Genomic DNA, 25,537 nt, shown 5'->3' with positions numbered 1-25,537 from the left:
ACCTCCTTAATAAAAACATCTGACGAGCGCATAAAACGCTGATGCGATGGAGAGGGAGCATGAACTGCCATAAAGCGAACTACCGCATCAGGAATACACCCAAGGGTGGTAAAAGTGGCAATAACCTCACATTTGACGCAAAAATGTTCAGGGCAACATCACCATGATCCCCAAGGGTCGACCTTCCATCAATGCCGTTGGGTATCCATAACACCACCACCGCAAAAAGAGCATGAAGAAGGGGTTCATTATACCCACACGAACACAAAGCGCCCACCCAATATTTGAAGGACCCAAGACGACGCAAACACCCCCTCCCAAATCCAACATCAAAAGTCGAAAAAACCACCGCTCCAGTTAAAGATCTAGAGGAAACTTACTAATTTGTCAGTCTTGTTAAATGAGACATGGTTTGCAGCCCCAAGGTCAAGGGAGGCCTCAGGCTCACACGTCTTTTGAGACCATAAGCTCGGCCATGAAGAAACGTAGAGCATGGATCGCTCGCACCACCCCGGACGTCCCCTGGCGCCACCTTGATGTTTTACTAAATGCCGATGATACGATCAAATTCAATTCAACTACTAAGGTTGTTGTCGACAACGGTGACAACACCTTTTTTTTTTGGGTAAGATGGTTGGATTGAGAAAACCTTATCATTTCAATTAATAATCAATTAAAAACAGTTGTTAGGTTATTCACATAATCACATTCACAAGTACTATGTACCAAGTTGCCAAAAAAATCGATTCCTCCACTCCACAGCGCAGCAGCATCAGCAACTCCTCCTCCACCTTTCCTCTTCCTCTCGCCACCACTTCCCCTACCCGAGCCCAATCCCTCCCCCTCCGCCGCGCCGCGCCGTGGCGTAGCCCAGCCCAGCCTCGCGGCCGCCGCCGGCGCCCCATCTCAAGCATTGGGTTTTTGACGGGTAAAGGCGCGACCTTTTAGCGCTCCGGCGCCGTCCAGTCCAGATCCGCCGCGCCATGGCGGAGGCGGAGTCGGCGGACGGCGGCAGCTGGCAGGAGATGATGCGGCGGATCCTGCCCCCCGGCGCCCCCGTCCCGGAGGAGGCGCCCAACCTCGACTACTCCATCGCGCTCGTGTACGACGGCCCGCCGGTGCCCTACGACCTCCCCCGGGTGGACCCGGTGGAGATCCCCGCGGAGATCCCCACGGCGGAGCCGGCGTCGGGCCCCCAGACCCTCGGGGGCGGGGGACGAGGGGTTCCCGTGGCGCCGGTGGTCGAGCCGATCCGCCTCCCGGTGTCCCGGATCGCCCGGTGCGCGGAGCCTGCGGGGGCCGCCAGGCAGGGCGGCGACGGCGACGGCGGGGGCGGCAGCTCGGAGTCGGTCAACTCGGTGCTGCAGAACGGGGAGTTCGACGACGAGGACGACGACTCCCGGTCGCGGTCGCACGGCTCGGCGCAGAGCTCGCCGGGGCCGGGGAGCCGGGACGGGAGGAGGGCTCCTGTGGTGACCTTCGGGTTCACGCCGGACAGCAAGTACGGCGAGAGCGGCGACGACATGTCGGAGCAGTACGTGGCGGTCACCAAGCAGGAGAAGAGGCGGCGAAGGAGGAGGATGGCGTGCAACCGGTGTGGGAAGAGGAAATGGGAGAGCAAGGAGGCCTGCATCGTCTGCGATGCGAGGTACTGCGGCTACTGCGTGCTGAGGATGATGGGGTCGATGCCCGAAGGCCGCAAGTGCGTCAGCTGCATTGGGGGGCCGATCGACGAGTCGAAGCGGTCAAAGCTTGGGAAGAGCTCGAGGACACTCGCGCGCTTGCTCAGCCCGTTGGAAGTAAGGCAGATTTTGAAAGCCGAGAAGGAGTGCCAAGCGAACCAGCTTCGACCAGAGCAGCTTATCGTGAACGGCTGCCCGTTGAGGCCGGAGGAGCTGACCGACTTGCTTAGCTGCTCGCGGCCACCTCAGAAGCTCAAGCCTGGTAGATATTGGTACGACAAGGAGTCGGGCTTATGGGGAAAGGTAAAATTCAGTAACCATCGATCAGGAGCGCGCAGCTTATGTATATATAAGTTGAGCTGGATTTTGTTTGTGCTAATAATTTGCCTCCTTTTCCATATCATGTCATAGGATGGACAAAAGCCAGACAGGATTGTTAGCTCTAACCTCAATTTCAGCGGCAAGCTTCACGCCAAGGCCAGCAACGGCAACACCCAGGTTTATATAAATGGAAGGGAAATTACAAAGAGTGAGCTCAAAATTCTCAAGGTACAAAAAAAAAACTTCCATTTCTAAAAATTACCCCAGCTAGCATCTTCTCTCACCATTCGGCAAGTATTTATTTATTCATCTTCTCTCACCATTCGGCAAGTATTTATTTATTCGTCTAGGTTGCTTATAGATATATTGCTTTTATGGGAAATCGTGAGGATTTAGGTGCGGCACAACTGTTAAGCCCCCTTTGGTTTGGCTATAAGGATATAAGAACTCACTGCTCTAAGAAGGGATAATTTAATGTCTAAACTTATCTATGCTTTGAATAGCATTTATTTTCCGTTACAGCTGCGTTCACTTAAGCATCCTTTTTTCTTCAAGGCTAATGATGAGATCCACGCAATCATTACGGATACATCAGATTCCGACAAGAAAAGGGAACAACCAGTTTGTTCGTTAAATTTTCAGTTTGTCATGTGACATGATAAATGCCATATCCATTTTAAGACTTCCTGGTTCACGACAAATTAGGATTTCCCCGCAAATGTAACGGTTTTGTCGTTCTGTAGAGCGCTCTATTAAATATTTATTCATGAATGGAAGTTCCCTGCTGTAGCTAGGACTAGTAACCGGCACTAGCAGTCTAGCACCTTCTGCTCTGTTTTTGTTCAGCTTCATTGGATACGCGGCCATGATTTAAACAGTCCCTGCACCTGCAGAGGCAAGCAATGTGCCTTTGAAGGGCTCTTTCCTCGCATCATTTGGATCTAAGAACCCACTGCATTCAGAAGGGAAAAATTAGTGTCTAAACTCTTATGTATGCTTTGCAATAGCATTTATTTTCCGTTACAGCCGTGTTTACTTAAACATCCTTCTCTTCAAGTCTAATAATGAGATCCATAGGATCATTACTAGGATATATCAAATTCCGACAAGAAAAAGGGTCAACCAGTTTGTTTCACTAAATCTAATAATGAGATCCATGTGACAAGACAACTGCCATATCCCTTTTTAAGATTTCCTAGTTCACGACAAATTAGGGTTTCCCCATAAACGCAATGGTTTTGTCGTTCTGTAGAGCTCTCTGTTAAATATTAATTCATGAATGGAAGTTCCCTGCCGTAGCTAGAACCAGTAACCGGCACCATATGCTCTGTTTTAGCTCAGCACCCTTTTGCCCTAGCTATAATTAGTCTTTGGACTCTTATCTATGCTTTCCAATAGCATTTATTTTCCGTTATAGCTGTGTTTGCTTAAGCATCCTTTTCTTCATCAAGCTAATAATGAGGCGTTAACGTAGACAACTAGGAAGTCACAAGATCAGTCAATGAAGCAAGTGACGACAGATAGTAAATTGTTTTCTATGCACCAGTGTGATTTGATACCCTGAGATATGAGTTATTTATTCACATAAAGTGCAAACGATTTGATACCCTGAGACGTGAGCACATTAGTTTGAATCTCAATATATTATATTGGTTGGCTTGAAATACCATATATTTTGCCATTTGTTTCCAGAAATTGAAATTATATACTCTGTTGTTTTAACGGCAACCACCCCCAAACTCAAAGATCCAGGAGTAGGATATAAGTACCAAAAGAAAAAGGAACAACCAATTTGTTTCATTAAATTGTCATGTGACACGATGACTGCCATATCCGTTTTAAGACTTACCATTCACGACAAATTAGGACTTTTTTCCTTTCATAAATGCGATGGTTTTGTCATTCTGAGTCCTGGAAACAGCCTCTTGCAGAAATGTAGGGAAAGGCTGCGTACTATAGACCCAAAGCGGTCGGACCCTTCCCTGGACCCTGCGCAAGCGGGAGCTACGTGCACCGGGCTGCCCTTTTTTTTTTAAATGCGATGGTTTTGTCATTCTGTAGAGCGTTCTATTAAATATTAATTGATGAATGGAAGTTACCTGCTGTACGAGGACCAGTAATCGGCACTACCACCTTATGCTCTGTTTTAGCTCAGCGATCTTGGATACACACCCATGATTTAAAGAATCCCTGTACCTGCGGAGGCAAGCGACGTGCCTTAGAAGAGCTCTTTTCTCACATCATTCGTTTCATGCTTGCAGGTTGCACATGTTCAGTGTCCACGTGATACACATTTCTGGGTTTATGACGATGGTCGTTATGAGGAAGAAGGACAGAACAACATCAAAGGAAAAATATGGGAGTCAGTAAGTATCTTAGTTATAAAAGGAATTCCAGCCTGTTGTTATTTCCTTGAAAGCTTAAGCTAGGTGTGATTATTTCTAACAATCTTCTCCTTTTCTTTTTGTGACCAGGCCTTGACACGTTTTGCATGTGCGTTGTTCTCACTTCCGGTGCCTCCTGGGGACTCTAATGGAACCAAGGACGAAATTCCCTTTGTACCAAGAGCAGTCCCTGATTATTTGGATCAGAAACGAATCCAGAAACTGTTGCTTCTTGGACCACCTAGTGCTGGTACAAGCACTATATTTAAGCAGGTCTGATCCGGTTCCACACCACTTATGCCTAGAATTACTTGCAGTCATGCCCTGCAATTATGTGATGTAGCAGTATGTATTATCTGATCCCTCGCACAAACCTGAACTAGGCTATACCTGAGATTTGCTATGATGTTCGTATAGTGCAATCAGAAGAATGTTTTTTTTACTGAGTTTTCACGAGTCATGGTTCATCCAGTGGAGTTGTGTTGTCTCTACCATGCAGTTGTGTACATACTTAGAAGTTATAAATTATAACCTGTGCTAGTTCTTGCAAGTTTCATGCTGATATGTGTTCTCCTTCTGTGTCTCAGGCTAAGTACCTCTATGGAACAAGGTTCACCCAAGATGAACTTGATGCTATCAAATTAATGATCCAAAGCAATATGTTCAAGTATCTTGGAATTTTGCTAGAAGGTCGTGAGCGTTTCGAGGAAGAGGCTTTGTCTAGATTGGATCAAACAATCCCAGAGGATGAAGCAGCACAAAAAGGTAACCTTTTCAAGCCATTTACTCCTGTTTGTTTCTTCAGGCACATATGCTCTGTACTTAACTGTTCATCTATGCAGATGAAAATAAAGCTAATGGTCGAGATTCGTGTATATACTCAATAAATGCAAGGCTGAAGAAATTCTCCGATTGGCTTTTGGATATCATCGCAATGGGCGATCTAGATGCATTCTTCCCTGCCGCAACTCGTGAATATGCTCCATTTGTCGATGAGATGTGGAAGGATCCTGCCATACAAGCAACATATAAAAGAAAGGATGAGTTGCATTTTCTCCCTGATGTTGCTGAGTACTTCTTGAGCAGGGTATGGATTCAGAGCTTTGAAATTAACTTATTTCAACCTTATATGATAAGATGAACTTGTAGCATTTAACTGAATTTCACTAGATTATCGTTTTCGGTTACAGTAATAATTTACGACTTCCAGAACATATGCTAATGTTATATATTCAGTCTTACCAATTTGAAATATTCAACACATAGCGTCTATTCTTATGTTAAATCTATCTTCGAAGGATTTCTAATCTCTGTTCCATATATCTTAATTTTGTATTTATGTTGGACTGTTAACAATAATATTTTCATTATTTTCATGTTCTAGTTTTGGACCGTGTATAGTTTTTTCTGTTTTCAAGTTATTCAACTCATTTGTCCATACATGCCATCTGTGTGCAGGCCATTGAGGTATCAAGCAATGAGTATGAACCTTCAGAGAAAGATGTGATCTTTGCTGAAGGCGTAACACAGGGGAATGGGCTATCTTTCATCGAGTTCACCCTTGATGATCGCAGCCCCATGTCTGAACCTTACATCGACAACCCAGAGGCGCATTCTCAGCCTCTCACCAAGTAATTAATCTCTTAACCTCTTTCATGCCTCTCACTGTGTACACTCAAGTCTAATATGTGCTGCTCCTCAGATTTCAGCTGATCAGAGTCAGCGCCAAGGGCATGAATGATGGCTGCAAGTGGGTGGAAATGTTTGAGGATGTCCGCATGGTGATATTCTGTGTTGCACTCAGTGACTATGACCTAGTGGGAACCCCTGTGAATGGCAATCTTCAGAACAAGATGATGCAAAGCAAGGAGTTGTTTGAGGCTACTATCAGGTATGCGAAACTTTTTCCATGACCACTACTCTTGGTGCTGGTATCATGGTCTTCAGAATGGAAGTTCCAAAAATGTGACTCAACCATTTTTCACTTGTGTTGGACCAGGCAACCATGCTTCTGCGACACGCCATTCGTGCTGGTGCTCAACAAGTACGACCTGTTCGAGGAGAAGATCAGCCGAGCCCCGCTGACGGCGTGCGAGTGGTTCGGCGACTTCTCCCCGGTGCGGACGCAGAGCAACAACCAGACTCTCGCCCAGCAGGCCTACTACTACGTGGCGATGAAGTTCAAGGAGGCGTACAACGACCACACGGGGCGCAAGCTGTTTGTGTGGCAGGCGCGCGGCCGCGACCGCCAGACGGTCGACGAGGCCTTCAAGTACATCCGGGAGGTGCTCAAGTGGGAGGAGGACAAGGACGAGAACTACTACCAGGAGGAGTCCTTCTACAGCACCACCGAGATGAGCTCCTCCCCCTTCATCCGAGCCGAATGAGACCGCGTCCCCTGCCCCCGCCGAAGGCCGGTTCCTATACTAATGATGCGCCGTTTCGTTTTCGCCGCCAGTCGATTCCGTTTTGCGCCGTACAAAAAATCATTCATTGATTGTTGGTCTGTAAAAAGTTAATCTGCAGGTTTTTGTTCTTCTGATGGATGGGATGTTTTTCATGTTTGTGTCTCTTGGTCCTTGAGATAGAGATGAAGCATGATTGATCTGTTGGTGTGTATTTAGTGAGTGGTACTAGCAGTTTTCTTCTAGTCAGTGCACAGATTGACCTGTTGGCACCAAAATTGATTAATTTCGTTCTGCTGAAACTGCTGCTGTTGGAGTATGTATTCATTTTGGGAAGCAGAGAAAACAAGCAAAGACTTTGCTCTGATGATGATAATAAACAATAAAAAGAAAGACTTCGCTCTGCAACATTTGTTTTCTTTTTGTTCAGCTGAGGAAAGCATTAAGCATCACACTTTTTTTTTGTTGGCTTGGTTTTTGCCCTCGAATTGTTCACTAATTTTTCTTCCCTCGTGTCATCTAATTCCGAACGAGGGAGTAATATATTTATGTGCTTCATATATCCAGTTACAATATTTATGATGAACTCGCAAAACGTCTTGTGCGTTGCAATGGGAGAAAAAAAATCATAATCTCCGACGGCCCGAGATACAATATCACTCTCATTTTCAAGAAATCGTGAACAATTTTTGAAAATCATGAACATTTTTTAAACTTGTGAACATATCTGAAATCGTGAACATTTTTCAAATTCATAAACATTTTTACATATGTTTGAACATTTTCTAAAATCATGGACATTTTGAATTCATTAAAAATTTATTCTATTTGCAAACATTTAAAAAAAACTGTGAACATTTGTAAAACATTTTTCTTCAATAGGTGAACATTTCTAGAATCGCGAACATTTTGTTGGAAATTGGTGGACCAATTTCTGAAATTCATGAACATTTTTTTGATTTAACAAACATATTTAGAAATGCATGGTCATTTTTTCAATCAGCGAACATTTTATGAATCAATAAACTATTTTTGTAAGTCACGAACAATTTTTAAAATTTTAGGATATTTTCCAATTCATGAACATTTTTTGAACTGGCAAATTTTGTTCAATTTCATTCACATATTTTAATACATGAACTTTAAAAAAAAACACTAGCAAAAGAGCCCGTGCGTTACGACGGAGTAACAAAATTATGTATTCGCCACTTATCATAATTGCTCTATCTCGTCATTTTCATCAATCCATTCATCGTTCCGCCTTTTGCAAGTCTCTTTCAGCCTTTTTCCAAGTTTTACTATGTACACGCCTTTGTGGTTCTCATCATGATATGGAGCAAATAGCAGTTAGAAAGGAAAGGCGGAGGTCAAGGACGTGGAGTATTTGAGCTCGGGCTCAAATGAGCCGCATGAACAGTAAAAACGGGAAAATGAAAAACAAATTCAAAAATTCTGATTTTTTTTATGATAAACTTTGACAAATTTTCTAAGTGCTTGCAAATTTTCATTACGAGATCACATTCGAGGAAGGCGTGACAAAAAAACAAAAATGATCTAAAAATGCTACTTTCAGAAGCATTTTAAAACACTAATTTTGTTTTTTTCCTGCGCCTTCCGCAAATGTGATCTCATGCTGAAAATTTACAAACACTTAGAACATTTGCCAAAGTATACCATAAAAAAATTCAGATTTTTTTGAATTGTTTTGAATTTTTTACGAATTTACTGTTCATCCGGGCTCAAATGAGCTCGAGCTCAAAAGGATACTTTCCGGAGGTCAAGGCCTACTCTGTGCCATCTTAATAATGGAGCTTCGGTTTATTTTTTTACTTTCTTGTCAGAAAAATTAATGATATTGATTTGCTTGTATCTGGGTTATATACGCAAGCCAGTGTATCTAAATTAGGATCATCCTCTAATAATTGTGCATGTGCTTTTACAAATACACAAAATTTCAAACAATTGTCGATGTCAACAACATAAATCACTCATTTGAAATCAAGGATGATGAGATTGACAACAATTGTCACCTAAATGAACCTCGTGGAGCTAGTGTTCACATCCCTTGGTAGTAATCGTTATAGCTGCAATACAAGGCTCTGATGTTTTGGGTGGGATCATGCACATGGAAAACAAATTATACCATCGATGCCGAAGGGTAAGAAAGATGTAGGTTATCAAAAATATATTCAACTTGAAAGCTGCTTCTCCTGTGAGCTCCCACTCGAGGGAAGCGAGGCATGACCTAGTTCCCAACACCTGCGAGCTCCCCATCTCATTGTAAACTTGACTACTTCTTGTCCCGATCTCTCCATTAGAGTACCGTCGGCAAACTCACATCTCACCGCGTGCCTCTTCGCTGACTTTATCCATCTGTCAACGTATTGAATTTTAAAGTATTGATTGTTTTGTTGTCTTTGTTAACCAAACGTACATACATTCCATCGAGGCATATTTTCCACACTTTATTTACTAGCCATCCGTGCAAAAGAAAAAGAAAAACACCAAGTGAATTTTTTTATGGAGCAGAACTAAGGTGATACTGGTATTACGAAGCTATGAATACATTCATTTATTATTATGTTAGAAGAGAAACTATGAGCACATGGGCTTTGCTCTCACCACATAGCAGGCCGGCACTGATTGGGCTGGACTTAGATGGGCCAATATTACAACTCTCCCCTCGCTCTCACGCCTCAAACTTAGATGGGCCGAGCACATCGGCCGTATGCAAGCGCTGGGGCAGCATACTGTCCGACCCGGTGTTTCTCAAACTCTTCCGCAAACACCACCGGAAACCTCCTCTGCTCGGCTTCTTCAGAGGGCATGCTAACAACTTCATTCCTGCCATGGACCCGCCTGACCGCATACCTGCTGCCCGCTTCTCCCTGCCCAAGAGCAGCACACCGTACCATCAGAATGAATACATGGGCTGCCGCCACGGACTTTCTCTCCTAATCGACAAGTTTGAGAGCCAGGCCGTCGTGTGGGATCCCCTCACCGGTGAAGACCGCATCGTGGCTTTTCCACCAGGGTTCAACAACAGCGTCGTGAGGAGGAATTACTGTGCCTGGCATGGCGCTGTATTGTGCGTCGATGCCGAAGATGGGCATGTCCACGGCGATTGCTTCTCGAGCCCGTTTGAATTGGTTTTGGTCTGTGCTGACTACGATACACCGGCATTTTGTTCTGTCTACGACTCGGCGTCTGGTGTTTGGGGAAATATTTTCTCGACGATGACGATAACAGCTGGAATGTCTAGGTTAAAAAGGCCCAGCATCCTTGTCGGGAATGCACTTTTCTGGTTGATTTGTCTAGGTGAAGTCCTTGTGTTTGATTTGGAATGTCAGAGCCTTGATGTGATCGAGAAGCCGGCATTCTACTATGTTACCGACGGGTGTTTTCAGATCTTACAGATGGAGGGTGGTGGACTTGGCCTTGCTGTTTTGTTGGACCTGACCATCCAATTGTGGGAGAGGAAATCTAACTCTGATGGTGTCGTCGGATGGTTGTTGCTGAAGAAAACCATTCCACTGGAAGGGATGTTTCCAAGGAAAATGAGTTCTGTACGTTTCGTCGGGTATGATGAGGACACAAATGTGACTGTTCTCACTTCGATGACCGGCAACTTCACGCTCCAACTTGACTCGGTGCAGCTCAAACATATTGTTAAAACAAACAACATATGTTACGACCCGTTTTATCCCTACACAAATTTCTATACTGCAGGTAATACCTCCCTGTTTACATTGTACAAATAAGAAAGCCCAATTAGTATGTTTCACTCAGATTCAATGCAGTTGCTTTATGCACTTGGTTGCGGTAATATTGTTCCTTTGAGTAAGGATATATATAAATACATTGTGCTGTTTGTTTTTTGTTGGTCTGGTGATTTTATGGTGATCTAAATTCTTATTATTACTAGGCTACATTAAAGCTAGAACAGGAATATAACTATTGCTTTGATGCCTGGCCATTGCTAAATCCTAACTATGATTATGTGCTTGCAATGATCTTGTCATCAGAGGGTCTCAAACAATTGAAATGAAACCATCTGCTCTGTGAAATAGTTAACCAATTGGTACATCTAGAAGCTTAAAGCTTGTTAAGTTTTCTCATTCATTGTTTTGCCTTGTAAGCTTAAAATTTATCTTGATCAATCTTGATAGTTATCGTCAATTCATAGTACCATGTACTCTAGTTTTTATTGAGGAGTAGTACTAGTTCATTAATTTCACATAGTACCATGTAATGCTTGTTTCCAATCTGCACATATTTTATTTTGGCATTATGGTCATAACTGGTACAAACTCGCTCGAAAATAATTCTGGATAAATGAATTTTTTTCTGAACATGTAAATAAAGCATTCTTTTTTGGACCCAGCAACATTTACTATCCTTGGCTCAACTTTTCTTTCAATTTTCGTTTGGTTTGCGCTTCTTTTGCTTGTAGCAAGGCAGGGCAGTCGGTCAGGAAGGGGTGAATCTGGAACTAATTGTGATCGGACCAGATCTGCTAACATACTATCTTGGTCGAACAATTTAGGTAATTTTATCTTCCCGTATATGTTTTTTTTCCTGCTTTCCCAATTTACAAGATGGTGCCATGGCAATTCTTAGATTTCCAAAAAGCATGCCTTTGAGTAGAGATCCCAGGCATCTTTTTGCCTCAGATGACAGGCATCTTGTCACTGATCTTTTATGTTCTACTGCAATCGTACATAGTTATGTAGCACACAAAGTAAATGTTCTCTTATTGCTGCTCTCCATTTGTAGTATCAATTTCTCTAATAGCGCTGGGATGATTCAGCTCTGGATATTTTGTTTCGTATAATTTGCACTATGGCAAAGTTAATGTTTATTGTTGGGGATCATACATAATTTGGCTTTTCTGTGAGAGAGCATTACCAATTTGTTCTTACTGAGATGACATTGATTGTTTTGCAGGTATGAAGAGTTAAATTCGGGTTGCTGAGACGCAGCCATGGCTAGTTGGCATACGGAAGTTCTTCTATTTTGCTGAGATGCAGACATGGCCAGTTGTGTAGTGAAGTTCTTCTATTTTGTATAATGATGCGGTTCACGCTTAAACTGTCCCGCTATGTAGTCTGTTGGATCCTCTACTATGTAGTATGCTGTGGCATGTGATTTGGTCGACGCTGAGATGTCTCCTCTATGTAGTCTGTAGGTTGTTCTACTTTTAGGTACCGCGGGCTGTGACGTGAACCTATCGGGTCTAATCATCTGAACTCTGATATATTAGTATCTAAGATCAGCAGACATTAGTCAATTTTGTGTGCCTGGTTAATGCCTCGTGGAGTTGGTCCTGTTAATACTTTGCTCTGTGATGCGAGGTACTAGCAAGGTGCATGGACAAGAAGCAGCAGGTTCTGGCACTTTATAGAGATTCTTTGTGAAGTCCCTAACTCTGTGTCTTGCTAGTGATCTAACTATGATAATGCTGCTCACATCACCACTTGCCCAGTTGCCTACTTCAATGAAAGAAATTAAGAATGTTTAACCTTCATTGTTGGGTTGCTACATGACCCTTAAGCACCTCTCTTGTTTTCAGTAATTTCAAAAGTATTCTCTGATCTGACACTGATATTCGCCACCGGTAACTTGTCATTGTTATTAAGTTTAATTGGGTTTCTGGATTGCAAGGCTGAGACACACAGAGGAGATGTTTGCCTAGTTGGGTGAGACTGACTTGGCTCTTTCTTGGAGACAAATCAGAAAAATGTTGTCAGTTCTTGTTTGAACTTCAAAGAGTTTTGTGGCTTGGCTCTTAATCGAAATAGTGTTGTGAGTTTTTGTTTGAACTTTGTTTGACTGGAGAAAATTACTGATTTTTTGTTAAATGCTAGTCTTATTCTGGATCTGCCATGGAGATTTTTATTGTCCTGAGTTACACTGAAGATATTTTTCAGATCTTGGACTTGCCATTTTCGACACTCGTCCATTAAAGTCGGTTCTCCAGGAAAAACAAGAGACCACCGCAGCCTGGTGAGAGAGCCAACCAGTGACTGCCACGGCGGCGTTTTTCTTCCGACCGCACCTTGGTGCCTTAGATCGTTGCTGCTGTTAAAATCAAAATGTTTGGCCGTGATGTTCAGTTTTTTATAGCGCAGTTTCAGTTCTATACGTTTTGACCTTTGAATCAGGCCCTGCTCACTTTGCTTGCAGTACAGACATCACACTCACAATCTTGTGTCCTGCACTTGATCTGACCTTGTAGATTACTTTATTTTTTCTTGTTCATGCGTTGAATAGTACTACTCTATATTGGTGCAAAACACAGTACTGCACAAAACACAAGAATTCAAGTGAAGTCTTTCAAACTCTGTACTTGCTAAGTGGTTTGTGAATCTTGCTGTGTTGCTGGTAGATGAATTGAAAGAAGCATAATATAACATGCTTGGCATATGAGGAAGCAAAAAAATGGTTCCGAAAGTCAAGTTATTTGGCCAAACAATGATCAAATTACAAGAAAGTGTAGTAAAATTAAAAGGCAAAAAAATAGAAATATGAGGATGTTCATGATTTTTTTTTATTTTCAAAATTGGGTATCATAAAATGAAAAATAGAAAGAAAAATATTTATGCTTTACCAAAACCATGGTTTTCAAAAATGAAATTATCCCAGAAAATATGATAAAAAATGAAATTATCTCACAGAAAAAAGTCTTGCCTGAAAGAAAGAAAAAAAAACTGCGGTTTTTTCCATAACGATGCATGTGTTTTTTCGGGGCAACTTGCACATGGTCATCGGTCTGTTTTTTTCAAAATAAAATAAAATCTCAGTGCTTGTTTGTGAGAGGATTGTTTTTCTCAAGGGTGCTTAGTAAGAAGACTGGCCTTTTTTCTTTAGTGTGATGAGTAAGAAGATTGTTTTTTTAGGCAAGACTTTTTTTTTGGGGTGGCAAGAGTAAGAAGATTGGTGATAAGGCTTTTTTCTAATTAATTGATTACTTTGTGTACATATGTGTGTGGGATAAGATAATGGGAGAAACCACCAGATTCACTGTTACCACTCGCATGCTATGCTCTTATCTCGATCATGGATGTGCATATGTGTGTTGGATGTTTAATTTGCAACTGCCCGGATGCGCCTGTGTGTGTCCATTGATTGCACTTCTTGTTCATGACAGGGCTGATCCCATTCCCAGCACGCCGCGTGTCGACGGCAGGAGGCTGCGCCGTTCTGTGCCGCTGGCCGGCCCTGTGTCCGAGGTGCTTGGCAACGACAACCTCGTCATCGAGATCCTCGTTCGCCTCCCTCCGAAGCCGTCCTCGCTCCCCCGCGCGTCCATGGTATGCAAGCGCAAACGCTTCCTTAAGCACCACCGGAAGCCTCCTCTGCTCGGCTTCTTCCAAGGCTATGCCAACCGCTTTGCTCCCATCATGGACTCGCCAAACCGTGTCCCTGCCGCGAGCTTCTCCCCGCTCAGGAGCAGCACACCCTACAACGGCCACGGGGAATACATGGGCTGCCGCCATGGCCTCTCTGTCGTAATCAACAAGCATGAGCGCAAGACTGTTGTGTGGGACCCACTCACCGGCCGACATCACATCGTGGCTTTTCCACCAGGACTCGACGACGCCTTTACGGAGAGTTTCTGTATGTGGCATGGCGCTGTGTTGTGTGCTGACGCCGAAGATGGGCATGTGCATGGAGATTGCTTCTCGAGCACGTTTAAATTGGTTTTGGTCTGCTGCGGTGGATACAATACACAGGCATTCTGTTCTGTCTACGACTCGGCGTTTGGCGTCTGGTGTTTGGGGAGGTGTTTTCTCAACCGTGATATCACGTATAATTTCTGTGTTAAGGCCCAGCATCTTAGTCGGGAATGCACTTTGCTGGTTGATTTCTAGAGGTGATATCCTTGTGTTTGATTTCGAAATTCAGAGCCTCAATTCCATTGAGAAGCCAGCATACTACAATATTACCGACGGGTGTTTTCAGCTCTTGAGTATGGAGGATGGTGGACTTGGCCTCGCCGTTTTGTTGGACCTGACCATCCAATTATGGGAGAGGAAATCTAACTGTGATGGCGTTGCCGAATGGGTGTTGCTGCAGAAAACCATTCCACTGGAGGGGGTGTTTCCAAGGAGAGTGCATTCTTCATTTTTTGTCGGTTACGATGAGGACACAAATATGATTGGTCATTATCATCTTCGTTGAGTTGCTGTGTGGCAGTGTTGTTCTGAACTCTCGGACCTCCTCTCTGGCCTGCATTAATAAGGGGAGGTGGAAGGCCATATTCTGTGATTGAATGTCAAGCAATTCCTGTGCATTGTTGATTTTTATATTTGAAAAAAAAGCATATCTTTGAGTAGAGATACCAGAAAGTTTTGCTTTGTACTCTGAGCCTCTCACATGGGCTTGGCACAGAAAGTAAATCTAGATTGAGTTGAAAGGGTCTGTGACATAGTTATGTCACATCTAACCTGATGTCCACTATATTTGTGGTCTATTTTTTTATCCCAGTTTGTTTTTTGTTCCTTGTTGCTGTGGTATTTGTGGGAGCTTAGATGTGACATCCTTAGAAAACATCTAGATGTGAATTAGACAAACTGGAGTTTGAAAATCTTGGAAGTTCAGTTTTTTACTTCAGATGTTAGGCATCAAGTCACTGATCTTTTAGTTTCTAACTTAATCATACGTAGTTATATACTTATATAGCAAGAATCTTTAAAATCTGTCAACAAATGGGTGCCAGTACAAACTAAATATTCTCTTTTGCTGTTCTCCGGTTGTAGTGTTAGTTTGTCTAATAAGTAATAACACTGGATGAGCGGGTCAAAAGAAAAAAAACACTGGATGATTCTCTTTTGGATAGTTTTTTGTATAATTTGACCTACGGGAAAGTCAATGTTTTTTTTGGGGGATCATACAAAATTTGGCTTTTCTGTCGGTGAGTATTAGCAATTTGTTTTACTGAAATAACATTGGAAGATCTTCTGTTTTAATGCAGTTGACGCTCAAAACATCGTGCTATGTAGTATGTAGGTTCTTCCGCTATGTAAGCTGTGTCATGTGAAGTGGTTGAGGCCGAGATATCTTCTCTGTGTAGTATGTAGGTTGTTCTACTTTTATTATGTAGCGTAGCCTATGAAGTGGAACTTATCGGATTTAATTGTGCGAACTCTTACTCTTGTATATTGTCTAAGATCAGCAGACATCAGTCAATTTGCGTGCCTGACCAGTGACTCGTGGAGTTGGTTCGGTTAATGCTTAGCTCTATGATGTGAGGTTCTAGCAAGGTGGATGGACAAGAAGCAGTAGGCTCTAGCAGTTTACACAGTTTCTTTGTGAAGTCCCCTAACCGTGAGTCTTGGTCACATCAGCTCTTGCAGCAGAGGTAGACCATGCTTGTATATGCCCAGTTTTACTGCCTAGTAGTGAACACCCATAGCCCCAGTGCCTACTTAAAAGAAACTAAGAATGTTTAAAACCTCTGATGTTTCAGTAATTTGTGTCTCCTGTTTGATGCTTATGCACTTACATGGTTCGGTGTCTGGATATTTGTCACCAATAACTTGTTTTCATGCTTATTAACTTTTGTTGGATTTCTTGGTTGCAAGGCCAAGATACACAGAGGAGATGTTTGCCTGGTTCTGGTTCATTGAGATTCACCTGGCTCTTTCTTGGAGGAGGCAAGTCAAAATGAGCATTTGAGTTTTTGCTTGAACTTTGTTTGACAGAAGAAAATTACTGATTTTTTTCTTAAATGCTAGTCCTATTCTGGATCTGTCATAGAGATTCTTCTTGTCCTGTGTAAACTGAAGATATCTTCCAGATCATGGACTTGCCATTTCCGACATGTGTCCAATAAGTCGGTCCTCCAGGAAAAGAGTGGCCTGGCGAGAAAGCCAACTTGTGACTGCCGTGGCCTGGGGCTACGTGCGCACAAGGAAAATGCTGCCTTAGATCGTTGCTGCTGTCAAAATCAAAATGTTTGGCCGTGATGTTCAGCATTTTTAGCACGGTTTCAGTTTTCTTTGACACGTTGTGGTTCTATACGTTTTGACCTTTGAATCAGGCCCCACGATCAATTTCCTTGCAGTACACAGATATCACATTCACAATGCTGTGTCCTGCACTCGACCTGACCATCTAGATTGTTTTTTTCTTGTTCATGCAGTCTTGCACAGCATACGAAATAAAAAAGAGATCAATTCAGTCATAGTACTACTGTGTATTGATCAATTAGTTCATTACAACATAATATTACACAAAAAACAAGAATTTAAGTAAAGTAGTTGAAACTCTGTACTGGTTAAGTAGTTTGTGAATCTTGCTGTGTTGGTGGTAGATGAATTGGAAGAAGCATAATAACATGCTTGGCATATAAAGAAACTAAAAAATGGTTCCCAAAGTGAAGTTATTTGGTCAAACAATGATCAAAATGGGATTTGTAAATTTGACAAAATTGAAAGAAACAGGAGGAGGGGGGGGGGGGGGGGGGGGGGGGGGTTATTTTTGAGAAATATAAACTATGCAAAACAACTCCTTGAAATATATTACAAGAAAGTGTATTAAAATAAAAAAAATAAAATTCAGAATTATAAGGATATTCATGTTTTTAAAAATCAGGTATCACAAAATAAAAAATGGAAAGAAAATATTTATGCTTCAACAAACATCATGATTTTCCTAAAAACCATGGTTTCCAAAAATGAAATTATCTCACAAAATAAAAAAAAGAAATTATGCTTACTATATTCGTCGTTCCCCACTCCCACTCTCAGATGCGGATCGGAGAAGTTTCTAAGAAAAAAGCCGCGGACCGGAGAAAGGAGGAGCGGAGCCGCCGGCGACCTCACCCCACCGCCCCATCTCCGGCAGCCACCCACCGGCGATTCGAGGTCTGGCTACCCAATCTACTCGTTCCTCTCCCTCTCCATCTAAACTGATAACTCCCTTCTTCTTTTCTCTTCTTAATTTTTCCCTAGTAGTAAAAGTAAACCCTAGCTAGATTTCCCCTCCTAATCAAACCCTAACAATCCTCCCCTGCTGCAGCTGTGGAGAGATAGGTGCTTCTGATGGATGCTGCTGCTGAGGTTCCCCAAGGCCAAGAGTAAGATTCCCCATCCAATTCCTCTCGCTTTGTGTATGCTATATATGCAGGATGGATGTGCATATTTGTGTGGGATAAGATAATGGGAGAAACCACCAGATTCATTATTACTTGCCTTATGCCATGCTATATACTCCCTCCGTTCGGAAATACTTGTCATCAAAATGGATAAAAGGGGATGTATCTAGACGTATTTTAGTTCTAGATACATCTTTTTTTTATCCATTTTGATGATAAGTATTTTAGGACGGAGGGAGTATGCAGGATGGATGTGCATATGTGTGTTGGATGTTTAATTTGCAACTGCCCCGATGTGCATATGTGTGTCCATTGATTACATTTCCTTTCATGCCAGGGCTGATCCCATTCCCAGCTCGCCGCATGTGGATGTCAGTAGGCTGCGCTGTTCTGTACTGCTGGCCGGCCCGGTGTCCGAGGTGCTCCGCGATGACAACCTCCTAATCGAGATCCTCGTCCGCCTCCCTCCCAAGCCGTCCTCGCTGCCCTGCGCGTCCGCCGTATGCAAGCGCTGGGGCAGCATCCTCTCCGACCCCCACTTCCGCAAACGCTTCCGCAAGCACCACCGGAAACCTCCTCTGCTCGGCTTCTTCAGAGGGTATGCTAAAAACTTCATTCCTGCCATGGACTCACCTGACCGCATCCCTGCTGCCCGCTTCTCCCTGCCCAAGAGCAGAATACCCTACCACGAAGATGAAGCATACATGGGCTGCCGCCATGGCCTCTCTCTCCTAATCAACATGCATAAGGGCGAGACTGTCGTGTGGGATCCCCTCACCGGTGAAGAGCGCATCGTGGCTTTTCCACCAGGATTCAACAGTGCCTCAATGGGGAGTTACTGTGGCTGGCATGGCACTGTATTGTGCGTCGATGCCGAAGATGGGCATGTCCACGGAGATTGTTTCTCGAGCCCGTTTAAATTGGTTTTGGTTTGCGCTGAGTACAATACACCGGCATTTTGTTCTGTCTACGACTCGGCGTCTGGTGTTTGGGGAGATATTTTCTCGACGATGACGGTAACAGCTGGAGTGTCTAGGTTAAGAAGGCCCAGCACCCTTGTCGGGAATGCACTTTGCTTGTTGATTTCTGGAGGTGATGTCCTTGTGTTTGATTTCGAAATGCAAAGTCTTGGTCTGATCGAAAAGCCGGTAGAAAACCATGGTACCGACGACTGGTATTTTCAGCTCTTACGGATGGAGAATGATGGACTAGGCCTTGCTATTTTGTTGGACCTGACTATCAAATTATGGGAGAGGAAATCTAACAGCTATGGTGTTTTCGAATGGGTGCTGCTGCAGAAAACCATTCCACTCGAGGGTACGGTTCCAAGGAGAATGGATTCTGCACTTTTCGTCGGGTATGATGAGGACGCAAATGTGATTGTTCTCACCACTATAACCGGCAACTTCACACTCCAAGTTGACTCGATGCAGATCAAACATATTGTTAAAAGAAACAACATATGTCTTGACACCTTTTATCCCTACAGGAATTTCTATACTGCAGGTAATACGCCCTATCTACATTGCACAAGCAAAAATGTCCATTTAGTTTGTTTCGCTCGTATTCGTTCCAGTTACTTTTGGTACGTTATTGCGGTAACATTGTTCCTGTTATTAGGATTGAGCTAGATACATAAAATATGTTGTCTTATTTGTTCCTCTGTTGATCTGGTCTCATCTTATGGTTATCTAATTTCTTGTTATTATAGAGCTCCATTAAAGCTAGAACAGGAATACAAATATTGCTTTGATGCCTGGCCATTGCGAAAGGCTAAATACAATTATGTGCTTGTAATGATCTTTTCATCAGAGGTGTTCTAAAAATTGGAAAGTGGCAATAGCTGCAGTAGTGAAACCATCTGAAGTAATTAAGAAACTGGAACATCTGGGGGCGGCTTAAAGCTTGTTATGTTTTCTTATTCACTATTTTTTTCCTTGCAAGATTAAAATTTAACTTGATTGATATTCACAGAAATCATCAATTCATAATACCATGTGCTCTAATTTTTATCGAAGAGTAGTACTAGTTCATTAATTTCGCGTAGTACTATGCAATACTTGTTATGGAACTCTGGTTTTCCAAGCCGTGCATATTTTATTTTGGCCTTATGGTCACAACTGGCACAAAACTCACTCGACAATAATTCTGGATAAATGCATTTTCTCTGAACATGTAAACAATTTTGCCATTCTTTTTTGGACCTAGCGGTATATTTGGCTTCATTTACTATCCTTGACTCAACTTCTCTTCGAATTTTCATATGGTTTGGGCTTCTTTTGCTTGTAGGCAAGGGAGTTGGGAGGAACTTTGAACAGACTAGATCTGCTAACATGCTATCTTGGTCAAACAACATTGGTAATTTTCTCTTTATATATATATATATTTTTTTTTTCTTGGTTAGCCAACTTACAAGATGGTGCATAGTCTATGCTTACATTTTCAAGAAGCATGCCTTTGGGTAGAGATACCAGCCATTTCTCCTTTGTCTGAGCCTTACATATGGCTTGGCACACAAAAGTAAATCTGGAATTAGTTGACAATCTTGGAAGTTCAGTTTTTTTGCCTCAGATGATAGGCGGTGAGTCATCGATCTCTTAGTTTCTACTGCGATTGTACGTAGTTATGTAGCAAGAATCTTGAAAACATGTAAGCATATAGGTGCCAGTACAAACTAAATGTTCCCTTATTGTTGTTCGGTTGCTACATACTCCGTGTCTTTGCCTACTTTGGTCTTTCTTTTGCGGAGACAAGTCAAAACATTTGTTCTACTTAAAAATGAAATTTAAGTGTTTTGATGCTTTTTTTCCCCAAATGTGTGCAATGTATTTATATGGGCGTGCGTTGTGTTTCGCTCATGCGCCGCAAAGAGTATTTAACTTGAGAGAACCGTGGATTCGTTTTTGAAAGCAAATCCAGTACTGGATCCTCAGTTAAATTTTTCACACGATTTTGCCACTATTAGTTCTATAAGCTGACTCATCAGCGTGTACTATCACTAGTGCAGAACCGGGCTATAGCACCGGTTCGTAAGACCCTTTAATGCCGATTCTGCACGAACCGCCGCTAAAGGGCCACCACGTGGCACGAACCAGCGCCGGGGGAGGGGAGCCCTTTAGTACCGGCCACCACGTGGCACGAACCAACGCCGGGGGAGGGGAGCCCTTTAGTACCGGTTGGTGGCACGACCTGCATACGACTAGAAACCCAACCTCTAGTTGGGCCAGGATGCAAGCCCGTATGGCCCTGTAGGACCCATAGGGCAGAAGACTTGCAATAGGCCCACAAAGGCCTGCTTAGAGAGGAGCTCGACACGGTAGTCGCGGCGGGGCTTATAAACCGGTGCGAGCTCCTCTCAACTAGCAAGGTGGGACTAAACATTGTGTACGGCGGGTGGCAGCACCCCTTTAGTACCGGTTGGTGGCACGAACCTGTACTAAAGGGGGCTCTTTAGTACCGGTTGGAGCCACCAACCCGTACTAAAGGCCACCACCTCTTTAATACCGGTTCGTGGCACAAACCGGTACTAAAGGTTCGCCACGAACCGGTACTAATGAGCGCCGCCCGCCTAGCCGTTGGAACCGGCACTAATGGTCACATTAGTGCCAGCTCAAATACAAACCGGAACTAATGAGCTGAACATTAGACCTTTTTTCTACTAGTGTATCTTGACAGTATATGTATCGTGGTTGTGTTTCCTTTCAGTTTAAAATTAGAATTTTTATCTGGTGAATGAATTTTTATCGTGGTTGTGTTGTCTGCCCTCTGCTTTGCCTACACACACACAAAAAAAACTATGCCCTCTGCTATCTGAACTTCTTTGGGCATTTCAGCAACAGCAGTAGCTTTGCTCCGTCCGTGACGCATTAGCACTGCTGACAGTCTAGTTCTGGATCAACCGTTGTATAGTTTCTATTGATTTGAATTAGACATAATTCTGTTTCCTGTTTCGGGTTTACCACTTGCAGCTACAAGTCGCCAAACACACATCCGTGATGATACACCTTTGTCATAGTAGGTCACGTTTTCTGTCACGCATGTATATCCGTGACGATTTTATAACAGAATCTAGATAGTCATACTCTACCTAACACGGCATGCCCAACCGCAAACATGTCCAGTACACAAGTCATGGTCAATACGCCGGCCAATGACAAGGGATTGCAGGCGACTACGGTGGTCGTCGACAAAGGGATGCAAATAGAGAATATTATGGATGAGGCGACTACAGTGCAGGTCAACGAGGCCGATGTAAGAAAGTTAGTTATTTTTCAAGTTTATATTTCTTTGTTTGCAAATTTTTTTGTAAATTTTCCTTCTTGTTTTTGCATTTACCATAAATTGTTCAAAACTGCCAAAAAAAAATCTTCCGGTCTTCACATTTTATTCATAAATTCAAAAAATGTTTGTTTTTTCATAAAATGTTTCAAAATTTTAAAAATAATCTTGTTTCCAAATTTGTTCATAAATTCATAAACATTCAGGAATTTCAAAAAATGTTCGTGGTTTCAAAATTTTGTTCACAAATTCAAGAAATTTTCATGGTTTCAAATTTTAGGTTGGAATTTCATCAAATCTTTAATTTTCCAAATACTTGTTCACAATTCCAAAAACGTGCATGGTTTAAAAAAATCGGAGTTTCATGAATTGTTCAAAAAAATTGTGTAATATTTTAAAATATTTTTTCACATATTCAAAAAATCCAGTTATGCAATTTCAAATTCTTTTTAAGATTTTTTAAATATGTTTTCAACATATTCAAAAAATGTTCGTGCTTTTAAAATCTGTTCTGGTTTTCATATTCGCAAATTCAACAAACGTTAGCCTTTTTCAAAGTATACGCTATCAGAAAAATGTAGTACATTTTTTTTTCGAAAATGTTTCCCGATTATAGTTTCTAAAAGATCGCCACAGTAACTGATTCCGGTTTGATAAAGTAGCATATTCTGCTTAGCTATATATATAGGAAGTTAATGTGGTCCACTACAGCCGTGGTTGATTCTTTTAGTGTCCCCGCTGCAGTACAACGAACCAGGCAACATCGCTCGGTGTGATGCCGTGCCAATGGACCAGCCCAGCCGGGTTGCCTTCTGTGCGTGGCGTTATATATATTTGACGCTACGATCCTCGAGCCGAGGGTAAGATTCCCCACCCAATGAGTTCCCTTGGTTATGAGAAATAATTCCGCACCGAAAAAACGCTTCATTCGCGTCCCCAGGATGCTGAAAAGCGCCGGTTCGGCCCGTTTTTGGGCCCGGCGATCGCAGGCCGAACCCGGCGCACTGGGGGGGCGCTCGGGGGCTCCGGCGCAGGGGAAAAGCACGGCTGGCCCACACCGTTAGGCGAAAAGTCAAGTATTTCTTCCCCGACTCGCTCCCCCCCCCCCGTGCTCGGCCGCCAACAGCAGTATCACGGCGCCGCCCGCCGCCCGCCACCGCAAGATAGCCAATCCCCGCCGGAAAAAGAGCAAAGGTTCGCCGAGACATCCCCCTCCACCAGCAGCTGGGCGTTTTTTCCGCCGTTTCCGGCCGCGGAGGGGCAGTTTAGCGGCGGAGCAAGCCAAAGACGGGCGCAAGGTGTTCGGCGATTTGCCTACCTCGGCGATGGACTCGGACGACGAGGAAGCGCTTGCCGCGCTGCTGGAGGAGGAAGCCGAAGCCGAGGCCGACGTCCAGAAAGAGGAACATCTCATGGTGCTCGCCGCCCTCGCCCAACTGCTGGCGAGCAATGAAAAGCCGCGGCGAGGTGGCTCGGCGCCGGGGCGGATGAAAGTAAAGAACCGGCATCGTCTCGAAGGCTACTGCATGCTCTACTCCGACTACTTCGCCGATGCTCCACTGCACGGCGACAAAACATTTCGGCGCCGTTATCGGATGAGCCAAAAGCTCTTCCTCAAGATTGTGAATTCCATCCAGGAGTTCAACAACTACTTCAAGTGCAAGATGGATTGCACTGGCACACTTGGCTTCACCTCGATCCAGAAGTGCATGACAGCGATGAGGATGCTTGCATACGGAGCTCCTAGTGATTCACTCGACGACTACGGGCGCATGGCCGAGTCCACCACCATTGAGTGTTTCTACAAGTTCTGTCGGGTAGTGGTGGCAGTGTTTGGACCACAATACTTGCGAACACCCAATGCGGAAGACACTGCTCGGATCCTAGCACAGAATGCAGCAAGAGGATTTCCTGGGATGCTTGGAAGCATCGACTGCATGCATTGGAAATGGAAGAACTGCCCATTTGCTTGGCAGGGGATGTACAAAGGCACCAAAGGCAGTTGCAGTGTGGTACTTGAAGCGGTGGCCACACAGGACCTCTGGATTTGGCACTCCTTCTTTGGTATGCCAGGAACTCACAATGACATCAACGTGTTGCAGTGCTCCCCTGTCTTTGCCAAGCTGGTTGAAGGTCATTCTCCTCCGGTGAACTTCGAGATCAACGGGTGGCACTACAACAAGGGTTACTACCTAGCTGATGGCATCTATCCGAGATGGTCTACATTTGTGAAGACTATCTCAAACGCTGTGCCAGGAGGCAATAAGTCCCACTTTGCCAAGATGCAGGAGGCTTGCAGGAAGGATGTCGAGCTGGCATTTGGTGTGCTCCAATCTCGATTTGCTGTTGTCCGGTACTCTGCTCAGACCTGGTCGAAAGATCAAATGTGGGAGATCATGACTTGCTGTGTCATCTTGCACAACATGATCATCGAGAGCGAGCAGGAAGAGCCAGTGTTTGACACTGAACCATACTACAGGCATGGTCCTCTAGCCGAAGTTGATCACCAGCTACCGGCAAACTGGACTGCCTACCTTAGTATGCGCCAGGAGATCCGAAACCCACAGGTGCATCATCAACTGCAGCAGGATCTGGTGGAGCACCTATGGAGGATCAAGGGCGACGTCGGGCTCGACGTGTGATGAAATATGAGTTTTTTATTTGTTGAAATATATAATTTGTATTGAACTATTTGTTGTTGCACTATTTTGTTGAACTATTTTTTTTGTGATGAACTATGTGATAAAAAATTATTTGTGTTGCGAATTCAACGCCAAACCACGCCGATTCTCGCCGAATATGGGCCGAAAAGCGGCCACGAATGGGCCGATATCGGCGCCTGGGGGCGACGGCTGGATGCCCGACCGCCCCCAGCGCCGATTGTATCGCCGGCTCGCCCCCAGGGGGCGATTTTTATGCCTCCTGGGGGGGGGGGGGCAACGGCTGGAGATGCTCTGAGAGATGGAGAGACCTCGAATCTTCAAAATCTCCTTTCCCACTTGAGTCTGGTCTACATTCCTTGGTGAACCCCCCACCCATTAGGAGGAATCCTAGCTGATCATCGCCTAAGGGGATCTCGACTTTATAGTCATTGTTTTGTTTGCCGATCGCAGATCTAAGCATTTTGTTTTTTTTTCTAGCCTATGCATAACTTTGGTCTTATATGACTTTGCTGTTTTGCCGGCATGTTTTTGCGTGTGTGTGGGTTGATTTGGCTGTGTGCATCCACCCTTTGTCAAAGAAACAAAGTAAAAAGACATTGGTGTCCTTGTACATAGCAGCAAGCAATTTCTCAAGTAGAAGCCACATGGAAGGGCAAAAAGGGAAAACGAAAGGGAGAAAAAGAACATATTCACTCTATCCTTC

At 43.7% G+C, this 25,537-nt stretch overlaps 2 protein-coding genes and 2 pseudogenes across 2 annotated transcripts; all 4 read left to right on the top strand.

Annotated features, from left to right (window-relative positions):
• Positions 1-744: 744 nt before the first annotated feature.
• LOC123142927 (extra-large guanine nucleotide-binding protein 3) lies at positions 745-7,094 on the top strand. Its single transcript, XM_044561637.1, has 9 exons — positions 745-1,985; positions 2,094-2,231; positions 4,265-4,369; positions 4,478-4,660; positions 4,975-5,152; positions 5,230-5,474; positions 5,846-6,018; positions 6,090-6,278; positions 6,387-7,094. Exons 1-9 carry the CDS (start codon positions 984-986, stop codon positions 6,772-6,774), a joined length of 2,601 nt encoding a protein of 866 aa, XP_044417572.1. The 5' UTR covers positions 745-983; the 3' UTR covers positions 6,775-7,094.
• A 2,404-nt stretch (positions 7,095-9,498) lies between these two features.
• On the top strand, positions 9,499-11,033 carry LOC123146438 (uncharacterized; annotated as a pseudogene).
• LOC123146437 (uncharacterized) lies at positions 10,047-14,596 on the top strand (annotated as a pseudogene).
• Positions 14,597-17,555: 2,959 nt separating this feature from the next.
• Positions 17,556-20,612, top strand: LOC123140674 (uncharacterized). Its single transcript, XM_044559959.1, has 4 exons — positions 17,556-17,663; positions 17,818-17,875; positions 18,231-19,399; positions 20,183-20,612. The coding sequence occupies exons 2-4, from the start codon at positions 17,841-17,843 to the stop codon at positions 20,356-20,358; spliced, it is 1,380 nt and encodes a 459-aa protein (XP_044415894.1). The 5' UTR covers positions 17,556-17,663; positions 17,818-17,840; the 3' UTR covers positions 20,359-20,612.
• The last annotated feature ends 4,925 nt before the right edge of the window (positions 20,613-25,537 follow it).

The sequence above is a fragment of the Triticum aestivum genome, chromosome 6D (assembly GCF_018294505.1).
Source record: "Triticum aestivum cultivar Chinese Spring chromosome 6D, IWGSC CS RefSeq v2.1, whole genome shotgun sequence".
NCBI lineage: Eukaryota > Viridiplantae > Streptophyta > Magnoliopsida > Poales > Poaceae > Triticum > Triticum aestivum.
Note: the sequence above shows the minus strand (reverse complement) of the source record. Positions and strands in the feature narration are given on the sequence as shown.